The sequence below is a fragment of the Parasteatoda tepidariorum genome, chromosome 1 (genome assembly GCF_043381705.1).
Source record: "Parasteatoda tepidariorum isolate YZ-2023 chromosome 1, CAS_Ptep_4.0, whole genome shotgun sequence".
Lineage (NCBI taxonomy): Eukaryota > Metazoa > Arthropoda > Arachnida > Araneae > Theridiidae > Parasteatoda > Parasteatoda tepidariorum.
The window spans coordinates 51,422,134-51,448,694 of NC_092204.1; the positions used below are offsets into that span (position 1 = coordinate 51,422,134).

At 27.9% G+C, this 26,561-nt stretch overlaps 1 protein-coding gene across 4 annotated transcripts in view; it reads right to left on the bottom strand.

The window, feature by feature from the left end:
• Positions 1–26,561, bottom strand: part of LOC107443818 (rho GTPase-activating protein 39) — a 109,836-nt gene that overhangs the window by 26,517 nt on the left and 56,758 nt on the right. For all 4 annotated transcript variants that reach the window (XM_071180108.1, XM_016057818.3, XM_016057817.3 and 1 more), the window contains one exon: positions 5,955–6,065. In XM_071180108.1, coding sequence (XP_071036209.1) covers positions 5,955–6,065 — 111 coding nt within the window. The remainder of the gene's footprint in view (positions 1–5,954; positions 6,066–26,561) is intronic.

Consider the following 26,561-nt stretch of genomic DNA (forward strand, 5'->3'; position numbering starts at 1 on the left):
GAGAGGGCGGCTTCATAAATCCATCAAACAAAATAAAATCTTTTTCTCCGTGAAAGTAGCCTTTCGCTATTAACCAGCAAAAATTCAGAATTTTTAGTTAAATATTTTTATGCTCCTAAAAGATTAAGATAATAATTTTCTGAAAAATAAATGGCAAACAGACGCAAGGTCGGTTTCAATTTAATACTACTGGTAATTGTATTTTCCCCAAAGGTGCCTTTGAAACAATGACAATACCTAATAATACAATAATTATGTACCTTATAAGATAGTTTTTAAAACCCAAGTGTTAGAGTAATTCCTTGTTTACTAGACTAAGCGGTGGGAGAAAAGCCTTACCTTTGTAGTACATGTCCTTCAGATCCTAATTATAAAAACAGGTTTAAATGCGAACTTATAGGTTAATTTTATGCCATTCGCACTTGTTATTACTATTTAAAAACAATTTTACTTTCCAAGGTGAGGGGTACTTAGGAAGAATGACTCATATTTGTCGACAACGGAACTGACAGTAAGGAAATAGGAAATTCGTAGCAATTTTGATCCATATTTAAAGAATGACAAGTATTTTAAAATTAAACATATAAAATGAAATTCCTTGCACAGCAAATATCAAAAACTTTTTGAACTCACATTTCAATACATGATCATCTTTGTTTAGAATTATCTTAATTGAGGAATCTAACAAAAGGTCACAACTATGCAATAGAATTTTTGATTTATAAAAATTATTATTTCTTACTAGTAATGAAGTTTCATTACTCAACTAGTACGCATTAAAATAAAGGCATAAAAACTATTGCGGGAATAGCCTGAAATACGCGAACTGTATGGGAAAATTTGGAGTAATAAAAAAAAAAAAAAAGCTGAAGCAATAGAAAATTGATAGAATAACTTAAATTTCGAAGGTTTTAATTTTTGTTTACAGAGTAAAGCGTATCGATGCCTAATTTCGAAAATCGGTAATTTGGAATTTAATGCCATTCAAAAATTTCTTTAAAAAGAATTTCAAATCATCGATATAATCCTACATACATCTTAAAGATACACAAACACAATTATGCTTGCTCTTAATAATTGCCCTTTAAGTAAGATGATCTCCGAAGCAAAGAAAAAAGTTCAATTGGTTTTATTACGTAACAAGCTCTGCTTAGTGTTCGTTTGAGAAAGTGTTATATATCTTCGCTAACTTCAGAAACAGTTTTTCAACGATTCAGAGTAAAGATGAGGACATTTTATGAGGAAAATATTTACGTTTTGCTCGATCAGCAGTTAACTTCGTCACAAAATGAAAATTTGACTAGCTGTCCATTAGTAAACAGAGAATTGGAATTTCGTTTTTAATAACAACTAATTAAGCCCTGGTGCATCAGGATCTAGAGCGCTCGCCTATCAATGAGGTTCCCGGGTTCGATCCCAGCGGGGGCTGATCGATGCTATTCGACGGTGACAATCGATCGATTCGCATGATCACAGTGCTGACGTAAAATATCTTCAGTGGTGGACGGATTACGGGTTAGAGTCCCTTTCCGTCAGGCTAACCGTGGGAGATTTTTTTGCTTTTCTTCTCCGTGTAACACAAATTTGGGTAGTTACATAAAAAAAAGTCCTCCACGAAGGCAAATGCCTCCCAATATTTCACCCGGGAGTTTTCTAGCCTTCTGGATTAGGTTCAAAATTAGAAGATTACGGAGTTGAACATTGGTAGTCGTTAACTCAAAATTGGTTCGGCTACTCAACAGCAGTTATATATATAGAAAAAACAACAGCTATTGACTACTGTACAATTTCGTTGATTAAATCTGAAAAATATTTTGGCTGAAAATTTTTCATTTTTATTTGAATTCGATTCTGATACCTTTGTGAAATTTCCGTTTAAAAGGGAACGTGTCATTAATCTTATTTGAAAATTCTTTATCTGAACGTCGTATATACCTGAAATTGCCTTTTAAATATTGCTTCCAAAGGAAAGAAAAAATAAGAATCAAGGTCACGACGTTCATAGTAAAACGATCCGATAATAGATCATCTCCACGGATGAGTGACTCAAAAGTAACGTAATGTACAACAGGATGATCATAATAATGGCATCATGAGGTCTTGAACCTGCTGAGCATGATTTTAAGTAAGCGCGGATAATTTCCAACATTTTAGAGACAATTGAGAACCTTAAAAAGGAAAATAAGCGAAGCGTGGCGGCTGAAAGATGAATTGGTAATGGCTATGAAATCGGATAGTGCTGAATGGAATTTACAAAAGGGATATAAATAAAAGTAAAATTTGGTTGGACAGTTTGAAATTGACTTACTGTTGCAATTATCTCTTTTAAAGTAGGGCGACTAGGAAAAATTAATTACAAGAAAAGAATAGTTAAGCGAAATATTATTTTCAAAGATTTTTTTTTAAATTAGAAACAACAACAAAAATTTATAATTGGAGGAAATCTATAAGAACAATAAAAAATTATCATGCTTTTAGTTCAAATGAACTTGAATGTAAAACAAACATTAATATTGAATTATTTACAAGTTGGAAAATTTTTGTTTCAAAATAAACGTTAAATTATCAGAAATGTAAATCTCATAATTAATTAAAAAATGGATGATTTTGTAGATAAAGAATGATTCGTGGCGCAATCAGCAATGGCAATATGAAAATATCATTGTGACCTTAACCACGCATGTACCGATTTTATAATTCTGTTTATTTAACTTCATAAATGAATGAAAAAAGAACATTTTTATTTAATTTGGGAACATCAGTTTTAGAAATTATAGGACCAGCGTATTAGTTTATTTAAACAAAATGCATTTTCTTATTTATAAGAGTATTTTTATTTATTTACTTTCTTTAATGGCCAAGCAGAATTTTTTTTTTAGTTCTTTACATATATAATAACATGCACATAATTACATGTTCAGCTTTTTCAAACTGTCAGGGTGAACTTTCTTACGCTTAATCTCTTAAAATAGATTATGATTTAAGACTAACAACTGAACATGCAACGAATCATACATGCAAAGTTTTTACGGCTATCTTATATACAGATGTCCAAGCCAGAGGCTGCACTATATCATTTGGGGGGAATAAATTAACTGTCGTTTGCACCAGTTCTATTGGAGAATTCAAATTTCCATTTCAATAGAAAAGTATTCCTATTGGTTACTATCTGCATAAAATATATTCGAAACTTAAATAATATTTTGAATTTATGTTTTTCGTCAACATTTTTTTTGAACTAGGGTACTCGCACCTTAAGAAGATCATGGATTACCACACATGTGACTTATGACGTCAGCGCCAGCTGATCATTTTATTTTTATTTCATAACCGTCGTTGAACAGCCGACCCAATTTTGGGTTTATGACTACTAATGTTCAACTCCTTAGACTTGTAATTTTGAACCAATCCAGAAGACAAGGAAACTCATGGATCAGTACCTCCAGAGTTATGATTTGTTATGGAAATATGGAGGACTTTGTGACTCGACATATTTAACGCGCATCAGTCACCATCGGCCGGCGGGGATCGAACCCATGACCTCTTGGACATGGGCCCATGCCTTACCAAACAGGCTATCCCGGCCTAGCTGATCATTTATAAGCAAAATTGAGTGTTAAAGTTGAGCTAAGTTTCACACATAAGTTAGAATGTTAATTAACATGAAGTTAATTAAATAGAGCTGTATTGTGCATCGAATTTGTTGAAATATAATTCTTTAACGGATAGGTCTTTTACTTGAGAAAGAATATTTGTGTAAGAATATAGAATCTGTCACTTAAGAGAATTAATTAGCTTTTAAAAATCGAATGGAAAGAATAGTTGCTAACGTAAACAAATGCCACGCTTCAACAACCAATCAAGATCGAGATACCCACACTACGTCACTTGCAACTATCCCAATTACTCAAAAATAACAGAGTTTATTGCTTTTTTTTTTCTTCATATACAATTTCTTTGCTCATTTGATTCTAAACATTCGAAAAATTTAAGTATTTTATTAACTACGAAAAGAATCAAAAACATTTTTAAAAAAAAGCAGCCCAGCATTAGTGGCATAACTTGTTTGTTTCTTTACATGTCTGACTACTATCGAGAAAACACAACAACAAATAAAAATATTCCAGATAAGTATGCTTCTATCTTGAATGCAGGGGAAATCTTATAATGGAAGGGAGCGTATTCGGTAGATAAGAGTGGTGAGAAACATAGGAAAGTCATTAGTAGTAAGTCGGTAAAAAAGAATTCTGTTCACTGGTTCACTGAATCCACCAGCAAGGATACATCAACCGTGAAACTATTAGAGATAGTAGGCAATTCGCCAAAAGTAACGGCCATACTAATAAATTGCGGCTGATGTAATGCTCAGAAAATGATTTCAAAAATTTCACTATTTACGTTAGCGCATATTTTACAGGTTACATTTTACGCAAACTAACCAAGCTGAAATTTATAGCAAAATACGAAGCGTGAAAAAACTTTAAGGGCACTTAAATCATTGCGAACTTAAATTGTTTTTAAAAAGAACTTTTGCGAAATTTGATTTTTAATGCTTATTATAAAGCAACAGAGCCATGATGACTCAGGCAGTGCTTCCCAAACTTATGACTTTTGTGTACCCTTTCTAAATTTTTTGTAACGCTGTGTGCCACTAACAAAAAAATGAATGTATTTTTTTAAAAATATGCTTATTTTTACAGTAAAAAAATTGCACAAATCATAACCGGCTGTTAAAAATCACAACTGGCTGTTGACACCACCAATTATTAACTCTGCAAAAAATAGCCTATAGAAAAATACGTAATCGTAAATTTTCCTGGCTAGCTTTGTTTTTTAATAAAAGTTTTTGAAATTTTCGTTTGTTGCAAAAAATTTCGCATAAGAAAGCGTAGCCCCGATAAACTGTTCCCGTACCCCTGAGGTTACGCGTACCACACTTTGGGAAACACTGGCTCAGGGGATAGAGATTCCCCGTTCCAATAAGGTGAACCGGGTTTGAATCCCAGTGATGGCTGGTTGATACGAATTCCGCATCTGGCTTGCACCGACCACAGCGATGACGTGAAATATCCTCAGTGTTAGACGGATCATGGGTTAAAGTCCCCTTGCCGTCAGGCTAACCATGGGAGGTTTTCCTCTCCATGTAACGCAAATGGGGGCTATTTCCCTTAAAAAGTCCTCCACGAAGGCAAAATTTCTCCTAATACTTGATCCAGGAGATCCCTTGTCTTCTGGATTGGGTTCAAAATTACAAGGCTATGGAATTGAACATTGTAATCGTAAACCCAAAAAATATGGTCAGCTGTTCAACGACGGTTATAAGTATAAATAAATATTATAAAGCAACAGAAAAAAAATAAAAATGTGAAAAACTGATTTGAAATATATTTTAATAATAATATTTTTATATGAAATTATTTTTTGTATAGAAATTTTCTTATAAAATACTTTAAACCTCGTAAAATCTTTAAGGAGGCTTGAAAAACCTTCCGAGGATTTTTATTTCAAAGACGATTCGAACAGTTTTTGTTTCCCGAAAAACTATTTATAACTTATGGGGAAAACACTAAGGCTCCAATAAAACTTTTTGTAAAATTATTACAGTTCTTTTTATTCAAAACATTTGCCAATTTTATAACATGTTTTCTAGATTCTAGAAGAATAAGTGTTTTTTTTTTTCTTCAAATTTTTACGAAACATTTTTCATAAATGAACGCAGCAACGATTAAATTAAAGAAAAAATGCAAATATTTTCTATCTTTTAAAAATCTGTAGAATTTAAAACAACTTCAAATATATTAAAAAAAAAAATTCCCCCCAACAGATTTTCTGTTATAATATTTCTTGAGAATCCTGGTTTTCAGAAATAACATTTAATTTCTTATCAAAATAAAATAATGACATTATGTAAATATTGTCAACGAAAGAGGTAATATTTATGCGTAAAAACTTACACTTTTCCAGGAGGTATTTCTCGAACACATTCACCTGTCGTCAGATTGGCATACATTGTCACCTTCGTTATCGGCTCCACAATCTCCACCCATTCTGGAGAAGCCATCCTGCTGCAAATAAGATTACATTTGGTATAGTCTAAAAAATTCAACTCATACAATAAGATATAAAACATAAAAAAGGAGGAAAAAAACAAAACTATTGATATTCTTGTAGGAGTAATATTTCACGTTGCTATAAAGCTTCATTTCAAATTTTAATTAATCGATTTACAGCAGCATGATGGACGCACATATACAGAGCACATAAAATAAACGGAACAACCTGAATAACTTTTGAAAAGATGATGAGATCTTTACTTTTTAGGACTCAATCTTAAAGGTTCAAAGGGGTGACATCATGTTATTAAATTAGTGCAAACGATATTTTAAGTTACGAAACCAGACACATAAACGTACTTTCTCCAAATAAATATACCTTTTTTTCCGACCGATTCGAATTGCTGATCCCTAAGATAAAGGGAGTAATCTGGAAAATATGGTCCCGATAGTCCAAAGTTTGACCCCTTATTTCTAATTTCACTTTCTGCGTATTTCACTATATTTCGAATACATTTTAAGGCAGTTGAAAAATTTTTGCACACAATTATAAATTTTCCTTTCAAAGATAATTTTATGCGAAATATAACTTATAAAAATATAAATTATAGAAAAATGACATTTTCGAAATTCGTTTATTCAGGAACTATTAGACGCTTAAGTTTCGTATTTCACCATTTAAAAATGGATTCTTTAAAATGATGTAAAAATTTGCATATCTTACAATTCAAAGCTTTTTCAACTATGTATTATTAAATAAAATTATGAAAAATAATAAATATTTGCTATAAGTTATATTTCGTATGGAATTTATCTTTGGATAAACGAATTTTACAATTGCGTGCAAGAAAAATTCAATTCTCTTAAAGAATTCTCGAAATAGGGTGAAATACGTAAAAAGTAAAATTAACATTAAGGGGTTTAAACTTTGAACCGCTGTCCTGACCAAACTATAGAGTCCATATTTCCCAGATCACGTCTACCCCTATATTTTAGAGGTCAGAAATCTGAATTTGTGGAAAAAATGGTATGTTTGTTTATTCGCAACTCAAAATATCGTCTGCACTAATCATTTTTGAGGTCACTCCTTTGCACCTTCTGGGAAAGCGAAGACAAAAGTTATTCAGGGTGGTCCGTTTTTTATCTGGCGCTCTGTACAGTTATACATATCATCACATATTTTATTTGACGTATCTAATACCAGAATTTAAGTTGCTTACTTATTTTTATATGGGTTGGTTTTTCTATGGTTGTAATTTTCTCATAATATAATAATCAGCAATTATGCTTAGACCATCACGTGATAGAGAGCAAGAAATATGTAAAATTATTAAACCAGGCTTGATGAGAGGCAAGGGGAAAATTATATTTACAACTACCTTTGAAACTAGGAATGCAACCAGCAGGGTCCAAAGGACCCAAAAAATTTTCGATGCTCCACCTTAAACTGCCAGATAAAGCTGAAGTTCCATCACCGGCTCCGGCAATTTTAGCATTTATTTTTGAGCGTTTTTGAGTTTTACATTTTAATTTAAATCAGAGTAAAGTTATTTGTTCATTAAAAAAAGAATTGAATAAATCCATCTTCATATTTGATCGTATGCCAAAAATAGTCTTTCTATGGCAACTTGAAATTATGTAGGAAATTGCTAGAGTCCTGGAACATGGAAAAATTTCCAGGTCCAGGGAAAACAGTTTTAGAAAGACCGGTTCCGGATACCTGGTAACCAGAAAATCAGGTCTTACGACAGAATTTCCTTATTCCTCGCTCCTTATTCCTCGAAGAATATAAACTACTGAAAGATTCTATGACTATGACTTTTATTAGTATAGTTTGAAACAAAATAGAAAAGTTTAATAAAATATCTGAGGTTTTGACTAACTTTTTATGTTTGTTAACCATTTGATTTTATGGTATTTGTGTCAAAATAATGTTAGCTGAAGATATATAATTTTATAAAAAACATTTGATGAAATAAAAATTTTAAAATAATAATTCATGAAAATTTTTATATTTTTATCAGTATACAATCGCATTATTTTTAAACATCAACACAGATTTTTATCTTCTCTTTTTACAGAAAATGTTTGCATACACTTTTACCATACTAAAGAAGATGAAGACTGAAGAAGAGTTTGCTAATAGCGGAAAAGCAAGATGTGAAACCTATAGCTACATATTATACTAACTAATTATAATAAATAAATAAATGTATAAAAATAATCTAAAAGATTCGTAAAATTTTTAATTATAGCTTAGATCTTTTTTCTTAAGAGAAAATTTAAAGCAAATAATATAGAAGTATAAAACATATTGATTTATTTAGGAATTAAAATCTGATTTTTTTTTTTAAAGAACCTCCAAGATAGTATATAGTAAGTTTGAGTCTCGAACTGATACGATAGGTACGCGAGTACCAACTAAATGCTGCAAATATCAGTACAAAGTCACGCATACGTTTTAAATAATGCACTAGAATAAGAAGGATTAAATAAAAGTAATTAGAAATGCAAGAAAACAATAAAATAATTATAGTTGTTGAAGCAGGGTTCACCTCTTTGGACATGGGCAAAATTGGGAAACTTTTTCTTTTTGAATATTAATGAATAGCTTTACAAAAGACATGTTGTAATGTAAGAAATATTAATGAAATTTATAATTAGACAGATCTCAATGGAGATTTTATTGTGATAACAAGGCAAACGACAGCGATATTTAAAAACATTGTTTCGATTCGCATTGTATTAGGAACTGATTTTAAAATGATGTGTTGGGCAACTGGGAAATTACTTTTCTAGATGTCTAATACTTAACAAGTTACTACTTACTTTAGTAGATGTCTAATACTTAAAATGCTTACGATTGTCGAATAATTGTTAGAAGCGAAGCATAAAGGATACGCTTGTCAACAAAAAAAAGCAAGCATTTTATTAATCATTCCTGTAACATTTTTTTCTTATAATAAAACACAGTCACTAATGTATAAAAATGTGGAGGAAGAAAGAAAGACGACAGAAAGGTACAAAATAAATAATAAGAAGCGAAAAAATACATAATAACAAAGCAGACATGTTGCAAAATCACGGAGCTTCTTTTTCAAAACCTACCTAATGACAAATACTGTCACAAGAGGCCTTAAGTATGTGTTGTGATACGAATACTAATAAAATTAATTATTAGGCATTTCCAGTTCGAGATTAAATAATGATGAATATTCAGACAGGCGATAGCCAGAGAAAAATGATATTTTGGACATGGGAATAGAAGAGTATTTTCACGACCTGTTTCAATCTGAGGATGTTGGTGGACAGGTGAGAAATTACATTTACAGCTGTCTTTGAACATCGTGTATGCAGTAGCAGAAATGCCACGAACGTATCCCTACTGGTATTAAATGACTATTTTGCAAAATGCTAAGCGTCAGTCTTACAAAGAGAATAAATTTAACACATGCTTATGAAAAAAAAAAAAGATGATATTTTAAAACTGATAAGGGTGTTGATTTCAATTATAATTCACCTGTCTTATTATTATTAAAGATTCAAAGCATAACTTAGTCATTTAAGTCTCATTCATGTCGGTTGTGGGGTGTTTTGAAACAGCTAGACACAATTTATAATTGAGTAATGTAAGGACAAAAAGGAGGATAAACAAAAAAAATAGTTTCAATTTTTTATTGGTTCGATTGCAATTTTAAGCAGAGATTTGTTTTGGTGCAAATCTAAAAAATAATATTATTTTATTTATTTTCTTTGCACTTTTGAGCAGAAAATGATTTTGATTTTACTGCAGCAATTTCACAAAATTAGAAAAAGTTGGGGAGACAGTTCAATACTTTCTGAGAAATTGCTTTACTTGGAATCATAATTAGGAGTATCTGGAATAATGCTTTAAATTTACCAAAAACAGGGGTCTGTCCAGACATTTTGTGAAAGGTCCGTTTTTCGTGAAATTGTAAAAAAAATTACTCACATTCTTTCAACTAGGGTCCGCTTTTATGAATTTGTGCAAATAGGGTCCATTATTGCAAAAAAAAAATTTTTTTTTCAAGGAGATTTTAAATTGTAAAGACATATAAGATTATGCTCAACACTGTAAAACTATAATTAAAAAAATTTAATTTTAAAAAATAAACAACAATTGCTGCTTCTAAATTAGAGATGCAACATACAAATATTTATCCATTTTTGCTCAGGATTTTGAGAGGGAAACATTGTTTCACTTTCCGAGACTGCTGAAGCATCGCCAAGAAAATAATTCCTATATTGATAAACACCATTTTAATACAATAATTTTAAATATGAGGGAAGCATTTCTCAGCAGGTTTCAGGAATTTAAAAACAGCTGAGCAACTTTAGCATTTGTCAAAAATCCTCTTAATGCTACGATAACCGAGTTGAAATTTTCTCCTTTTGAAATTGACATTGGTAGCTTTGAAATACAATTCCTGGATTTAAAAAACAAGGAGATATGGCGCTCTAAATTCGAACGTCTTTGTGTTGAATTGGAAATATTGGAGAAGAAAAAATTTNATATATATATATATATATATATATATATATATATATATATATATATATATATATATATATATATATATATATATATATATATATATATATATATATATATATATATATATATATATATATATATATATATATATATATATATATATATATATATATATATATATATATATATATATATATATATATATATATATATATATATATATATATATATATATATATATATATATATATATATATATATATATATATATATATATATATATATATATATATATATATATATATATATATATATATATATATATATATATATATATATATATATATATATATATATATATATATATATATATATATATATATATATATATATATATATATATATATATATATATATATATATATATATATATATATATATATATATATATATATATATATATATATATATATATATATATATATATATATATATATATATATATATATATATATATATATATATATATATATATATATATATATATATATATATATATATATATATATATATATATATATATATATATATATATATATATATATATATATATATATATATATATATATATATATATATATATATATATATATATATATATATATATATATATATATATATATATATATATATATATATATATATATATATATATATATATATATATATATATATATATATATATATATATATATATATATATATATATATATATATATATATATATATATATATATATATATATATATATATATATATATATATATATATATATATATATATATATATATATATATATATATATATATATATATATATATATATATATATATATATATATATATATATATATATATATATATATATATATATATATATATATATATATATATATATATATATATATATATATATATATATATATATATATATATATATATATATATATATATATATATATATATATATATATATATATATATATATATATATATATATATATATATATATATATATATATATATATATATATATATATATATATATATATATATATATATATATATATATATATATATATATATATATATATATATATATATATATATATATATATATATATATATATATATATATATATATATATATATATATATATATATATATATATATATATATATATATATATATATATATATATATATATATATATATATATATATATATATATATATATATATATATATATATATATATATATATATATATATATATATATATATATATATATATATATATATATATATATATATATATATATATATATATATATATATATATATATATATATATATATATATATATATATATATATATATTTCACTACAAGTTGAATATATATTTCACTACAAGCACCTTTATGGAGAATATTTTATGCTTAATGATGTTGTTAGTTCGTCATTTGTAGCTGTAAATGACATCGATATGAGAAGATATCCCTTGCTGCATCATTATAATATCTCAAGTTGGAAAGAAAGACCAGTAAATCGGTAAACTGTTTGTCAGACCATTTTCGGTCGTCAACATTTTCCTTAGATTTTGACTATTGATTAGTTGGAAAGGGGGGATAAAAATTCAGGACAGCAGTAGAGTTGAAAATATGCGCGAAGAGTTTTTTCAATTTCTTTTATTTGTGTGGAAAAAAAGAATCTCTCGTTTCACAGAAAACCAGTCTGAGACATTTGATAAAATAACAGTCGTAAATCTCATTTGCTAGCGTCGAAAAAAATAAATAAATACAACTTTTTTTAAGTTATCGTTTTTATTATTATTACTATTTTGAAATTAATAAACATAAAAGAAAAGACAATATTGCAATTTTTCCGAAAAAGATAGTAGAAAAAAGAGCCTCTATTAGTTTATCTACTGTTTTAAATGTGCTTTCTCCATTCCTAAAGATCAAAAGTCTACATTAGTAGCTTTGCAAAGACCTGCTAAGGAAACTATCATATGCTGCATAATGTAATTTAAAACTAAAAATAAATAGAGAATAAACAATTTTTTTAATTGCAAATCTTAATGAAATAACAAATTCAATATAGCCGATACCTTATTTCTTTTGCTAAGTTCACAATTGAAACAGAAAATTTAACTTTTTAACATGAATTAATCAAAGCAGCTATGTAAAGACAACTGATAAGTAGTAAATGATATAATCAGCTTCACTCCTTTATTCCAGTCTTTCATCGTATCACATAATTGCATTTTTATGTGTTCATTGCTTAAACTCAGCTGTTAACGCACACAGAACATCTTATTTCAAGCACCACGTGACGCCAATATAATGAGAAATGACTAGACCTTGAGATTAGACCGCCTTCAGAGCAAGACATATTCTTCCTTCATTAATGAAATTTCAAGCGATTTACAGTGCTTGGAATTTTCACTTATTTTCCGACATGCATTAATTAGAGTAGTTATCGTTGAAATAATTAATAATTAGTGATCCGCAGAGGAAATATTAAATGCATGACGAATACCAGATTTTTTTAATACAACACGAAAAATTCTTGATTAGCTTGCAGAAGGAATAGGAGACTCAAGACAGAAAACTAATAAATTTCGGCTAAATGTCACAAACTATCATGGAATAAAAGAAAACTAATCAAATAGTTTAATAATAAATAAACCACTTATATTTTAATAAAATTACTTTATAGATGATTTTTAAAATCTTAAGTTTACTGTCATACCGTTTTACTGCATGTAGTTAAAAAGCTTATTGTACTACTAATACGTCTCTAAGCCTCGGAAAAAATTTAAGTTCCAATTTGCCTAAAAATTACAGTAAATAGATTTCTCTTTTAAAATATCATATTAGGATAATTTCCTTATAATATTGTATATGTTATGGGCTCATCGGAAAACATGGCTCTTTGCAAACTTCTGAAATCACTTTGCAATCCTACAAAAATAAGTACAACAAACTAACCAAATGAGGTCGGCAGTTTGTAAAGAGCAGAGATTTTTAATGAGTCTACGAAATATATACTTTCAAAATCTGAAATGTTAAAGTAAAATGTTGTTTTGAAGATTTGTCTATCATACACATGACATTTCTCATGATTGTCGTGGTCAGTATGTGAAGATTCAATCATAAATGATAGAAAGAATTATAATCACCGAAATGATGAATTGAAATGACTATTTCGATCTAGTGATGAAACGATATAATTTGAAAAGCAAGAAATTTTAATAACTTTAAATGCATCACTTTATTGTCGCCAATAAAACATAACTATTTCTATGAATTAGTAATCAAATTTAGTATTAGTACGAAATGGAATAAGTTAGTTAGTCTTCATCCAATAACTTTAAAATGTGGCTCGATAAAAAATAAAAAAATGAAGACGTTTTTAATACAAAAATAAAATATATAATAATGGCAAATATCTCCAGAACCAAGGCAAAATAACACTTGAAAACTATCACACATCTTCGGCCATTATGTGGAAGTCTTACGTATTAATATGTAAATTTAAAAAAATCAACACAATTCAAAAAATCAGAAGACACTTAGAGTATCTTCATTACGATAATTTTTTTAAACGTCTTAATGTAAAATTATTATTCTATTAAATAGATGATTTATGGTTCCGTGATGCCACAATAGGTATTACACATATATTTCCTAGCTTTTAAAATTTCTTTTACTTCTTAAACTTATTTTTTTAATCCTTCTAAAGCTACTTTTAATTAAATGAAACCAATTATATTCGCTTTTTAAAAAAAACGTAATAAAAATTAAACAATTGGTTTCATTTAATTAAAATTCGGTTAAGAATGATAAAAAAAAGAATAAGTTTAAGAAATTAAAGAAATTTTAAAAGCTAGGAAATATGTAATGTTTATTGTAGCTTCACAGGTTCATATCACCTCAATAAAATCCTAATATGGGAGAAATCTGATGCATATGATTAAACTTTAAGAGCACGATGAAAACAGGAACCGGAAAACATGGAAGGAAAAAGGAAGCGCAAATGATAAGGTAAAAAAAAGTGAGTTGTAGAGAGGATGTTTCATTTAAGTTAATCGTTTCGTTTAACATTCTTAAGAATTTTCTCCGGTAATTACTATTATGGTATGTTAGTCGTAATCATTAAAGAGCAAGAATTCCTTGTGTTCTTAAATGGGAAAAACTTAAGACTAAGAGCAAATGACGCCTTTCTCGGAGGAAAATAAACGATTGCCTTCCTATTTCAAACTTTAAATCCAAAAATATATTTTAATGTTGAATTTCATTCTGAAACGAGAGAAAACATCTGAATAATGGAGTAGACTGCTAACAGCAAAATAATAATTATTGCAAAATAATGTTATTAAGCAATCTTCTTATTTAGAGTTTTTTTTTTAAATTATTGTACTATTAAATGCTTTACACATTCAGATATAGATTATTTAATTAGTTACTTTTTTAAATAAATCAATTCGTTTTGTGTATATTTCCCTATTACAATGTAAATTTTATTTTTCTTTATTAAACTGATCTTATGTTAAAACAAGTATTGTTTGACACGTAGAAACTCGCTACTAAAGAGTAATTTAAAATGATTTTAGTAACTTCAAAATCTTCCTTTCCTGAAGAAGTGATTTAGATACTTCGAAATTTCTGCTTAGAAGTCAATACACCATTACTTAAAAAGGGGTAAAAAAAAATAAACAATAGAATTGCAAGATGATAGAATGGCAATTCTTGACTTTCAGTAAGTCTGATAAAAAGAGATTGCAAAAATTAGAGAACATTCGAAACAAAGAAATTCATATAATCCGAGAATATTTTCAAAAATATTAGCATATGATGCAATGAGAATCAGCTTCTGAAATAAACAATGTTTCACAACCAAATGAACAGTGTTTTCTAGCTCGTTGACTGATATCTATTTAAACAGCAACTTCACAAAGTAACCTCTCGCACGCGAATTCTTCCAAACGTGACTTTAGACCAGGGGTCACCAAACTTTTTTGATCGTCGACCCCTATATAATTTTTCGAAATCTCCATCGACCCCCACAAAAGTAATTTTCTGTTAATTAAAATAAAACTCTATTAGATATTGTGTTTGTACACTTATTTTATGATTTTAAACATTTATTAAAGTAATAGTACATTGTGTAACAGTAGTTTTATGAAAAATATATTAATATTGAAATTTAAATACCTTATTATTAAATAATAAGTAATTATGCATAAGTAGATATAATAAGTAAAGTAACTAAGGTGCTTCTTGATCAATGAGATGGGTGCGCCAGGTGTTTTTTTTTTTTTTGCAAGGTTCGCTATATTGGGTTCAAAATTGGTCAATTTTGTAATTTTCTAAAAAAAATACGAAATGTGCTATAGTTTTGTCGCGGGCTGTACTAATCCATATTATTAATGCTTACCATCTTTTTTGTGCATTGATAATTAAAATTGATATCTAAACCAAGCGAATGGTTTTATCGAAACAACAATAACTAATTATCTAAAACTATTAAACGTTTTAATAACACCAAAGCTTTCAAAAGTTTAACACAGCAAATATTCAACACAGTTTTCAAAGATAGCTGAAACTGCATATGATATTTGCATTTGTAACGTCAATGCTCGTCACACGTGACATTTGGACAAGCGCACATATGCATATGACTTATAAACTGCCCTGAGTTCGTGCCACTGCGCGGTGGTACGTAAATACTTGTTTCACCCCAATAAATATACGTTTATTAATTTATGTTTTATAAAGAAACTGATATTGAGTCAAGTATGAAAAAAATTCACAAATTTTACATACTTAATTAGGTATGTGTGATTTGCGTATTGAGAACTGTTTTTTTTCTCGACCCTTCCGATTCGGATCGACCCCCATTCGCCCCCTGTCTCAGATCGACCCCCGCTTTTGTTAAATAGACCCCTGGGGGTCTATATAGACCACTTTGGCGACCTCTGCTTTAGACACTCGAAAGCTTCAATTCGGTAATCAACGATCTAACGCATAAAATGAAAAATAATTCTTTTTCTTGACCCCTGAGTAGGAATCTGCTCGAGTTTTTTTTTTTTTTTTTGGTTTATTTAAAATAAAAGATTGAATAATATTTTTTGCCCCAAGTTAAAAACAAATCACTAAAAGGTATTTCACAGAAATTTTAACTTTTTTTTAATCATTGATAAATAAATTGAAAGTATTCAATCACCTTTATTTTAAGTATTCACCCTTATAAGTGTAATTCAAAAATATTAACCTTTGTTCCATAAATATGCGAACATGATAAAAAAAAAGTATAATAACTAAAGATTTTTATGCACTTATTTATTACTTCACAACTCAACTTAACATACAAATAAACATTTAATATTTAAATGTTGTTTTAGTAGCGCATCTATGTGAAAGTCAGTTTGCCAGCATGATTGTCAGTATAAATATGTCGTATATATAAAAATGTCGTATTTCAGCATTATTTACATTAATGTTATTATTTAGCTCTTTAACAGTTACAAGCTGTAGCATTAATATGAATTGTTTAATTTTCCTTTTTTTTAAATTTATTGAATCACTACAAATTTTGAAATAAAGGAGCCTGTGATATTCCGGGCAATATATTTTTCAATTAAAAAATATTTAAAAATAACAGACTGATAAAAAGAAATTTTAAATATTTTATTTGAATATTTTTTTTGTAATATATATTATATATATATTTTAATGTAGTCAGAAAACATTTCAATAATGAATAGAAACATAACATATTTTAACTAACTTTAAAAACTAACAGAACATAGAATTAGTGATGACTAATGATTTATTTTATTTTAAGCATTTTTAAGGGACATTACGATTTCATCTAAAATTTGCTCACATAAATTTATTTTACGTAAGAATTTTTATGAGAACCCAATGCTACATAAACTTTTTAAAATTGCAGATTTATGCTTATGTTTATTATGTTAAAGTAATATAGATCATTCAATGTAGTTATAATAAAACTGTTAGAAATTATACAAACAATAGAAAATTTAATTATTTTACTGATTTAAAAAAAAAACAATATTGTTTTTTTTTCTGTTTAAAATAAAAGAAACTATTTGGTTCAAACTAGTCTACTCTAAATTTGTTAAAAAGAGATATTTTAGAAATATTAAAATATCTTTAATTACTTTGACAAAAAGTTACACTAACTTAAAAATTCACACTACACTAGCTCGCGATATAAAGAGAATCTGCTACTCATAATAAACAATGCACTACAATCCGATAAACACAGTTTTCGTACTCATTGACTGATATCTATTTAACCGGCAACATTCCATTACCTCACGAATAGTTCCATTCGTGATTTAGATACTTCAAAGCTTCCACCTGATAGTCAACGAACTATTATTGCATGTGGATTGAATGACAGCATAGCTCTTCATCATTTTAATCCTCCTGTAACGGAATGTGACAGCATAGGGCTGCCGATGGATTCCCCAGCAAAAGTTCCACCCCTCCCCCTTTTTGAATGAGTCATCGTCTCCCACCCTCCTTCTTCCATCCTTCCGAGAAGTATATTGAGGAACAATGAGTAGAGGCTCAAGAAGGCTGTTCCTTTCACGCGTCCTGCAGTTTAAGGAATAAAGGAACACGCACACCAATCGATTGCCCAACTTTCATTATGCTTAATTTACGAAGTTAAATTAGAATCAGTGAGGGAACACCGGAAAAGGGCTGACAGAAAATGAGATGGGAGATTTGTCTTCTAGGGTTAGTGAGTAAATCCTAGGATTTGAATTTTTCATTCGATAATTGGAAATTGCTGTTATTCAAACAGAAAAGATGTCAAAAACTACGAAAAGTAATCAATATTTCACTAATAGTTCACATTATAAGCTTTAGTCTTGACATGAGTTAAGAACCTTTAAAAAAAGAATATTGAAATCCGTATTTTGTCAAACGGTAGAAAAAGTTTTAATTTTTAAGGCTTGGAGCACTATTTACAATTTTTAACTAAATCTTTAAAAGTATTACAAATGCCGTGGATGGAAGATGCTATGCTTAAAATAATAATGCCAATCGGAAAATGATAGAAAAGTGCATATGCACAAATTTTAACATTAATCTAAATTATAAAAAATATTCAATAAGGAAATTTAATTAACTTCCTTAAATTCTTATTCCTTTGCATAGATTTTATTTAGTATTTTTTTTAAAAAATTTTCTTTGGAATTACCGAATTCAACTAAAAATATAAACGTTTGTTAATATTTTTATTAACAAACAAATACAAACCAATTATTACGTTACGTTAAATAATATACAAACCAATTATTACGTTACCCATCTTTGAGTTTCACATGTTAAACCTTTGAGCTTCAAATAATCGAGACAAATTAGACTGATTTTATAAATCTTGATATATATAAATTTCGAAGTTTATACTTAAATAAGACAAGTTGTTGTTTCAATGAAATAAAATTATGACACTAAAAATAAATTTAAAAAACTTTTATTTAAAAAAAAAAAAAAAAATTTAAAAATATTTATCTACAAATTAATTTCTTTTATAAACATAATTTCTATGTAAAAATATTTAGTCAAAAATAATTAATATCTTTGTTGGGTAATATTAATATTGTTTCAATATATAAGAAAATTATTTTCTAGCCCTTAAAGTCAAAAATTAAGCCCAGAAAAAGAATTATTATTATTTTTTTAAACATCAAATATTTTGATAGTAAGTAAAATTTAAAAAAAAAAAAAAAAGNAAAAAAAAAAAAAAAAAAAAAAAAAAAAAAAAAAAAAAAAAAAAAACATGAAATTCGTCGAATTACATAATTAGTTTTACGAAAGTTAATTTATTACATTTAAAAATACTTCAGGGTTTAGTTTTCATGAATGTGTAAAACCACTGGAAGGCTATGTTTTGGTTTATAGGCTATGTTTTGCTATGTTTTGGTTAAGGCTATGTTTTGGTTTTAAAAAAAGGAAAAACAAAAAACAATATTTTTCACGGAGTTGTATTTTTATAATTATGAATTAATGACGCCATCGACTTAGCTCTTCAGAGGAAGAATTTTATGAAAGGTCAATTTTACAAGGGTTCGTTTCAAACATAAAATATTTTGTAAAGGGCCCGCTTATCCAAAAACAATTATTTGTGAAGAGTTCGTTTTTACGATAAAATGTTTTGAGAAGAGGGCCCGTTACCGGACCCAAATTTCTCCTTAATCGACGCCTGATATTAATGCATTGTGCATTGATTTTATGAAGAAGAAAAAAAGTTTGAAAAACTCAGACCGAATTTCCTTTCTTTGAAAATGAGGCAAAAGAGCCTGGAGAGTTTTGGGAACAGATGGATGGATGGGTGAAAAGTAATCAAGAGAGGGCAATTTTCACCAAGTGCTGAAAAGGATCTTGGCCAGGGGCAGCTCTCAGCTGGAGATTAATTTCCACTAGGATTATTTGTAAGCATTTCAAATATTTTCTAAGTAATTTTTTTTTAATTTTTTTATTTTATTTCTATAAAAAAAGTTTAAGTTGTTATCGATTGCGCAGTTTAGGAACAGCTTAGGAAATAAAAAAGTATAAGCTCTAAAAAGAATTGAAGTCGTAAACATGAAAAATAAATAACCGGAACAGAAAAAGGTACTTTTTTTAAATTGTTTTTTTTTTTTTTATGAATGGGTAATTTTCAAAGTTTAATTTAAATACATCAATTTTTTGGTAAAGTAATTTAATCACTCTCGCTTAAAATCAATGTAAACATGCTTCTAATTTAACACTTTCATCACGGCAAAAGAACGCCTCAGTCTTACTTTTTGCGCTAAAATTGTAACAAAAAGCAAATTTCTTTAAAACTTGTTTATTTAACTTTAAAAAATAATTATCAATTGCAATCAATAACAGTTCTCACTTTGTATTTACAGTCATAAAAATAGAATTAAAAAAAATATATATATACTAAATGTTGGTAAATAAGTCGTTGGAAATATACTAAATGTCTATAATAAAACTATACTATACTATAAAATAATCCATAAACTATACTATAAAATAATCTATACTAAATGTTGTAATAAGTCGTTGGATAAGTGGTATAATTTTGAAAAAACTTGTGTGTAGAGGACGAGTAATCTTGTCTCTTGCGCACACGAATATTCCTGGAAGACGAGTTATTCTGTACTATCAGCAAGAAGATTTCATTCGTTATTTCACTTTCTAAAGAAAAATTAAAGCTGCGTTTGACGAAAAAATATTAATTGCGAGCATTATTGTAACTCATCATAATATTGCTACATCCTTTCTTGCAATAAGATATAAATATAATTAAACAAGAAAATGAGCAGCGGTAGTTCAAGGGTTAGAGCGTTCGTCTCCCAATAAGATGGCCCAGGTTAAAATTAAAGACATTCTGAAAGATTAAATAATTAAAAACATTTTGAAAGACAAGACAGACCATGAATCAAGGAATTAACTTAATATGAGGTAATTAGTAATTAAGATCACAAACAGTTTATCTTTGTCAAAATTAAGCTAGTAAATTTACAATATTTAACGTGTCCAATTTTTTTAAATAACGTTTTTCAGACATAAAATATTATTTCTATTCTGGTAATTATTTACAAGTTATTCATATTTATTATTTATTCAAAAAAAAAAATTTTTTTTGTCATAATTTAAAGCGTGTAATTTTTCGTAATAAAAATCTCAATCTAATACAGCAAATAGCGTTATGTTCGGCAGACAACAATTGGACGCTTATTCATAAATTACAAAAGTTTCATCCAGATTACCCATCAGCTATAACTACTTCGTCAATCAAAATAAAAAAAAATACAACAAAAAAATACAAATCGTCAAATAAACTTATCAGTAGCGCCGATAATTAATTTATTCTCCGAACATACCGAATAAAAAAGAATTGCCTGTCTTGGACAAAGACAGTAATTGGTTGATAAAAGATTAAGACGCGTTCGGCATCTTGGCTGTTCTTAGTTAGTAATTGGTAGATGACATCAGAGTAAGACAAGTTCTAAAATGAGGTCATGCACCACGAAAGTGAGTTGGATCCCAATTACGTTACAATGATCTCACAATCTCACATCTATATTTATTTACAGCAATAAAGGAAGGATTTCACCCGAATAAATGAATGCATGATTATTATCATCAAGAAAGTTACAAATGCAAGCATTATTTTTGCTTCATTCAACTTAGAACAATTAAGAAATGGCTTGTAACGTTTTGTTTCCACTTTGGTTATATGTCTAAAACTTTTTGAAACACATTATTGCATCTAATGTAAAAAGTAGTGCATCATTATTATCATGAATTACAAATGCACTAGAATGATACAAGCGTTATTGATTTTGGTCTACTCAACTTAGAACAAATAAGAATTGGATTATGACGTTTTGTTTCTTTCTACTTAGATTATAAGTCTATAACATTGTAAAAATTCTTATTGTTGCATTTAGTATTAAAAGTGCACAGTGTTAATTTTAAACAACGCATTCTAAAGAATGAATATTAAATAGTGCATGCATGGTACTATAATTTAGAAGTATAACTTATAATACTGAGCATTAAATTTAAAATGAACGAATTTATTGTAAAAAAGGTATTAAAAAAATCTATTTTTATTATTCTTTTTATGTTAAAATTAAACAGCAGTGCTTTAGTTGGGGGGGAATATTTAGTTTGCTGTAATAAAAAATATTAAAAAAAATTTAAAATATTTCAAAAATTCTTCCAATTAAAATATTTTTAATCTTTCTTTTCTTCATTCTTTTCTTTATTTAGTTATTATATTTTTACGAAGTGAAGCTAAAATTTCTGCTCGGTTTAGGGCAAATTTTTTCTTCTTCCCATTCTGACAGAAGTGCTAATCGTACTAATCAGATTCGAAAGCACAAATGAACTTTTAAATTTGATCCGTGCTATTTTTTTGTGCTCCCTTGTAAACAGACGCAATGAGAATTTTAGTCCTGTTAAAATATAAAATGCAAATTGGCTCCTGTTTTTCAAAATGAATATCTGTTTTTTTTTTTTTTTTTTTTTTTTTTTTTTTTTTTTTTTTTAAATTAAAGCTGGTCAAGAAACTTTAACTGGTCGTTTTTCGGCGTAACAAAAATTAGGGTAGTATTTTTTATTTTCATACTTAGTGGATAACAATTATAAAAATTGAGTGAAAACAATCGACGGATGCAACGGACAATGCGACGGATTTAAGGTTATGTCAAGGTACGTTTCTTGTGAATATCAATTGATTATTAGGTTTTCTCTTTTGAAATTACATTATGACGCATTCGCATACATTATTAATACAGATACAATTTACAGGGCGAGACGATGAGGCAACCACAAGCACTTCCACTGGTTCAAGAGATCCACGAGGGAAAAATGCACAATATTACCGTGATTACAGAGCACGGAAGCGAGCGGAGAAGGAAAAAGAGTTGTTGAATAGAACTAATGATCCTTCTACGACTGCTGATTCTTCTACAATTGACGTCGCAAGTTGCGAAGTTTAACTTCTTCCACCGGAGGGACTCCACGCACTATTTTTTTTATTAATATTTTATTAGCTAATGCGCAAATAATTACTAAATCCCTAAACATAAAGAGCAGGTTTACATAATTTATATAATTGCATTGTCAACGTAATGAAATCGTATTGATTTTCCTAACAACAGTTTTTATCCAATTGACACTTAAACATTTATGTTGTTGTGTGTCAAAAATGAAAATAGGTTGGAAAAAAAAAGAGAGAAGAAAAGAAAAAGACATTCATAATTAATCTCTGGTTAACCTATAAATAAATCTGATTTAAAAAACCCCCACAGAAATTGCAAAAGCGGACATAGTTCAAGACCAAGGTTAGGTTCAAGACAGAAAATATTTTCTGGGAGAGGGGAGCAGACAGAATTTGAACCGCAAAATATCTGCAGAAGTTTTTTTCTTTTCTTTTTCTTTCTCCAACGAGTTTTCTTGATGATTGCAAAATATCTACGTAAACAAATAAGCATTATAAAAAGCTTCTATTACGTCAAATTCTCAGCTTCTTAATCTTCTTATTTCAGAAATCACTTCATAGCAATTATTTTTTACGACTGTTGTTAAATAATTGCTAGGATAATTTTTTCTGGATTAAGAAACGTACGAATCGTATGATGAGCATTCATATAGATGAAGAATAGTTAACTCAGGTGACTAACTGAAAAGGCTTTTACTTAGAAAATGACCGCACTAAAAAATTGAATCGATTCATTTTGGTGTGAACATAAACTTAATTACAAATTAATTTAACAAGCGATTTGTTGATCCGGCTAAGTGTTTGATTAAGAATAAAAAATTGCACAGTAAGAATATCATTTTCAATGTTTTTAGGTTTGTTTTAGTTAAAGGAATAAAAAAAATTTAAAAAAAATCTATTCATATTAAAACAATATCTACATAAAATTGTATTATGAACGAATCATAATACCTAATCCATTATTTCTTTCACAAACTTTGAAACTCGATAAGATACCGTTTTATTTTTAAACCGCTATTAATCTAATCTTGATTGGAAAGTTTGTTTTAATCTTACATATAGAAGGAAGAATATATTTTGGTAAACATTAGGGGTAGATAAATAAATAATGTAATAATCTTCAATAAATCAAATGATCAAAATCAAGTATATATATATATCAAGTATTCAATAAATTAAATAAACTAGTTTCTGTCAGTGATTATCATTAGTTTTAAGAAGTTATTTAACCAACATGAAAATTCACATTTATAAATAAACAAAAATATATATTAAAAAAACCTTGAATAAGAATAAATTTAATTTCATTCAATTCATAAATCAATTTCAGTGAAATAATCAACCAATTAATCAATAAATCAATTTTATTCGAATCAATTTCAAATTACTTCTAAGCGATTAAGCATTAAATTTGCAATTTCTTATTCGAAATCTACCGTTTTTAAATTTACATTTTGAAAGACGAAAATTAATAAATGTGATTACAGAAAATAAAACCATCAAAATAAAATTTTCGAAACAATTTCATTTAAAAAGCAATGCAATACACAAATCATATTAACTCTGAAAAACAATTTTTTAATAAAAAATGAAGTTTCGAACGTCCGGAATTTCCTTTCTAAAAAATAATAATTAAAAACAAAAAAATTTTTAAAAAAAATTTTTAATCTTAGATTTTTTTTAAAATTTAGAAAAAAATTCTAATTTTAAAGAAAATAAAAATTAAACATTCTAATTTAGAATTTCTTTTTAGATTGCGTTTTCCAGCTGCACAATTACTAAATAAAAACGTAACCTGATAATGATCACCTAACTCACAAATCAGAATAACAGGAAACACCTGATGGGAACAGATTTAAATGTATGGTAATGAATTCAAGGAGAATTTCACAAATGCAAAACATTTTCTTTCCATGTTCTTAATCACATCATTGACAACACTAACGTAAGGATCCAGACTCAATAAGCATTTATACCTAAAGAAAACGCAACATATAAAAATACTATCTAAAACTAATCTTAAAGAGATTTTAATTAAAGGCAATTATCAAAACATTCAAACTACAGAAAATAACATTGTTAAAACTGTGCTGCTACTTCTCCAATGGTTTATTCGTTTTAACTCTACCAAATACTCCAAACAGAAACTCAAGTCTCTACTTTAATTTTCATTAAAGCATAGCAGTTTAATTTCAGATCAATTCTAATTCTGAGCTATCTACTAAGGCCTTAACTACAAATCAGAGGAATTTTGTATTGCTTCAGTCAGCAATCGAACTACCAAACCTACACATCTTGCTTAACTTCAATTAAGGAAGAGAATTTGCTCATCATGTTATCGGAACGGGCTCTTGTTTTTAATGCTGCGAAGTAATCAATGGCAAGTACTCTGATTGGATCACAAGAAGAGTAGAGGGAAGGAAGCACTTTAATTGCTGTAGGGGTGGAGATGCTCATCATCCCCTTCTTTAGGTAAAAAAGTTGTTTGGATTTAGGTACCGATAAAAATAAATAAATAAAAACATAAGCGCATGATGAGTTACTAAAAAATACAATACTTAAAGGTGCTCTTCGAAAATGTCCCCTTTGTCGTTAAAGAAAGTAAAAAAAGACAAAGTTCGAAACCAAGCGTTGAAAAGCTACAACGCCTTAAACTCGAAGCAAAGTTTTTATTTTAAATTATATACTATCGAGCTAAAAATAATTATCGAATTGCAAACTACCTTAAATGTTAAAAAAAAAAAAATCTACTTATTTAGGAAAAAAAGCCAAATTTTTATTTTATAATCGGCGTTGAACAGCCGACCCGATTCTGACTTCACGACTATTAATTGGGTTCTCAAGTCCACTGTTTTCAAGTCCACTGTTCAATTCAGTAAACTTGTAATTTTGAATCCAATCCAGAAGACAAAGGAAGACAACTTGGATCAAACATCGTGACAAACGAGTCTGCGAGAAATTTTTTTTTGTCGATGTAACTAACCCGTATTTGCGTTACACACAGAGGAACACCCATGCCACTCACGGTTAACCGGACGGCAAGGGGATTCTAATCCTAAGGATGTGATCGGTGCGACCAGAGAGCAAAATCCGTAGGGCGAATGCTCTATCTGCTTAGCCACCGAGGTTTATGCCAAACTGAAGCGATATTTCTCCCTTGATAAAAATCATTAAAATCAATGGAAAATTCACAATTCTTGCATATTTTTTCGAGTTCAACCAACGCAGCTCTAGATCACAAACACTTTTGACCTATTTTCATTTTTATATTTTGCGTCATTTTCATAGAGGACAGTGATTGAAGGTGGTCAAAACTTTACCTGATAGTCTTGAATAACCATTACAAATCAACAGTTTTAAAAATACCATATTAGTCGTGAAAAC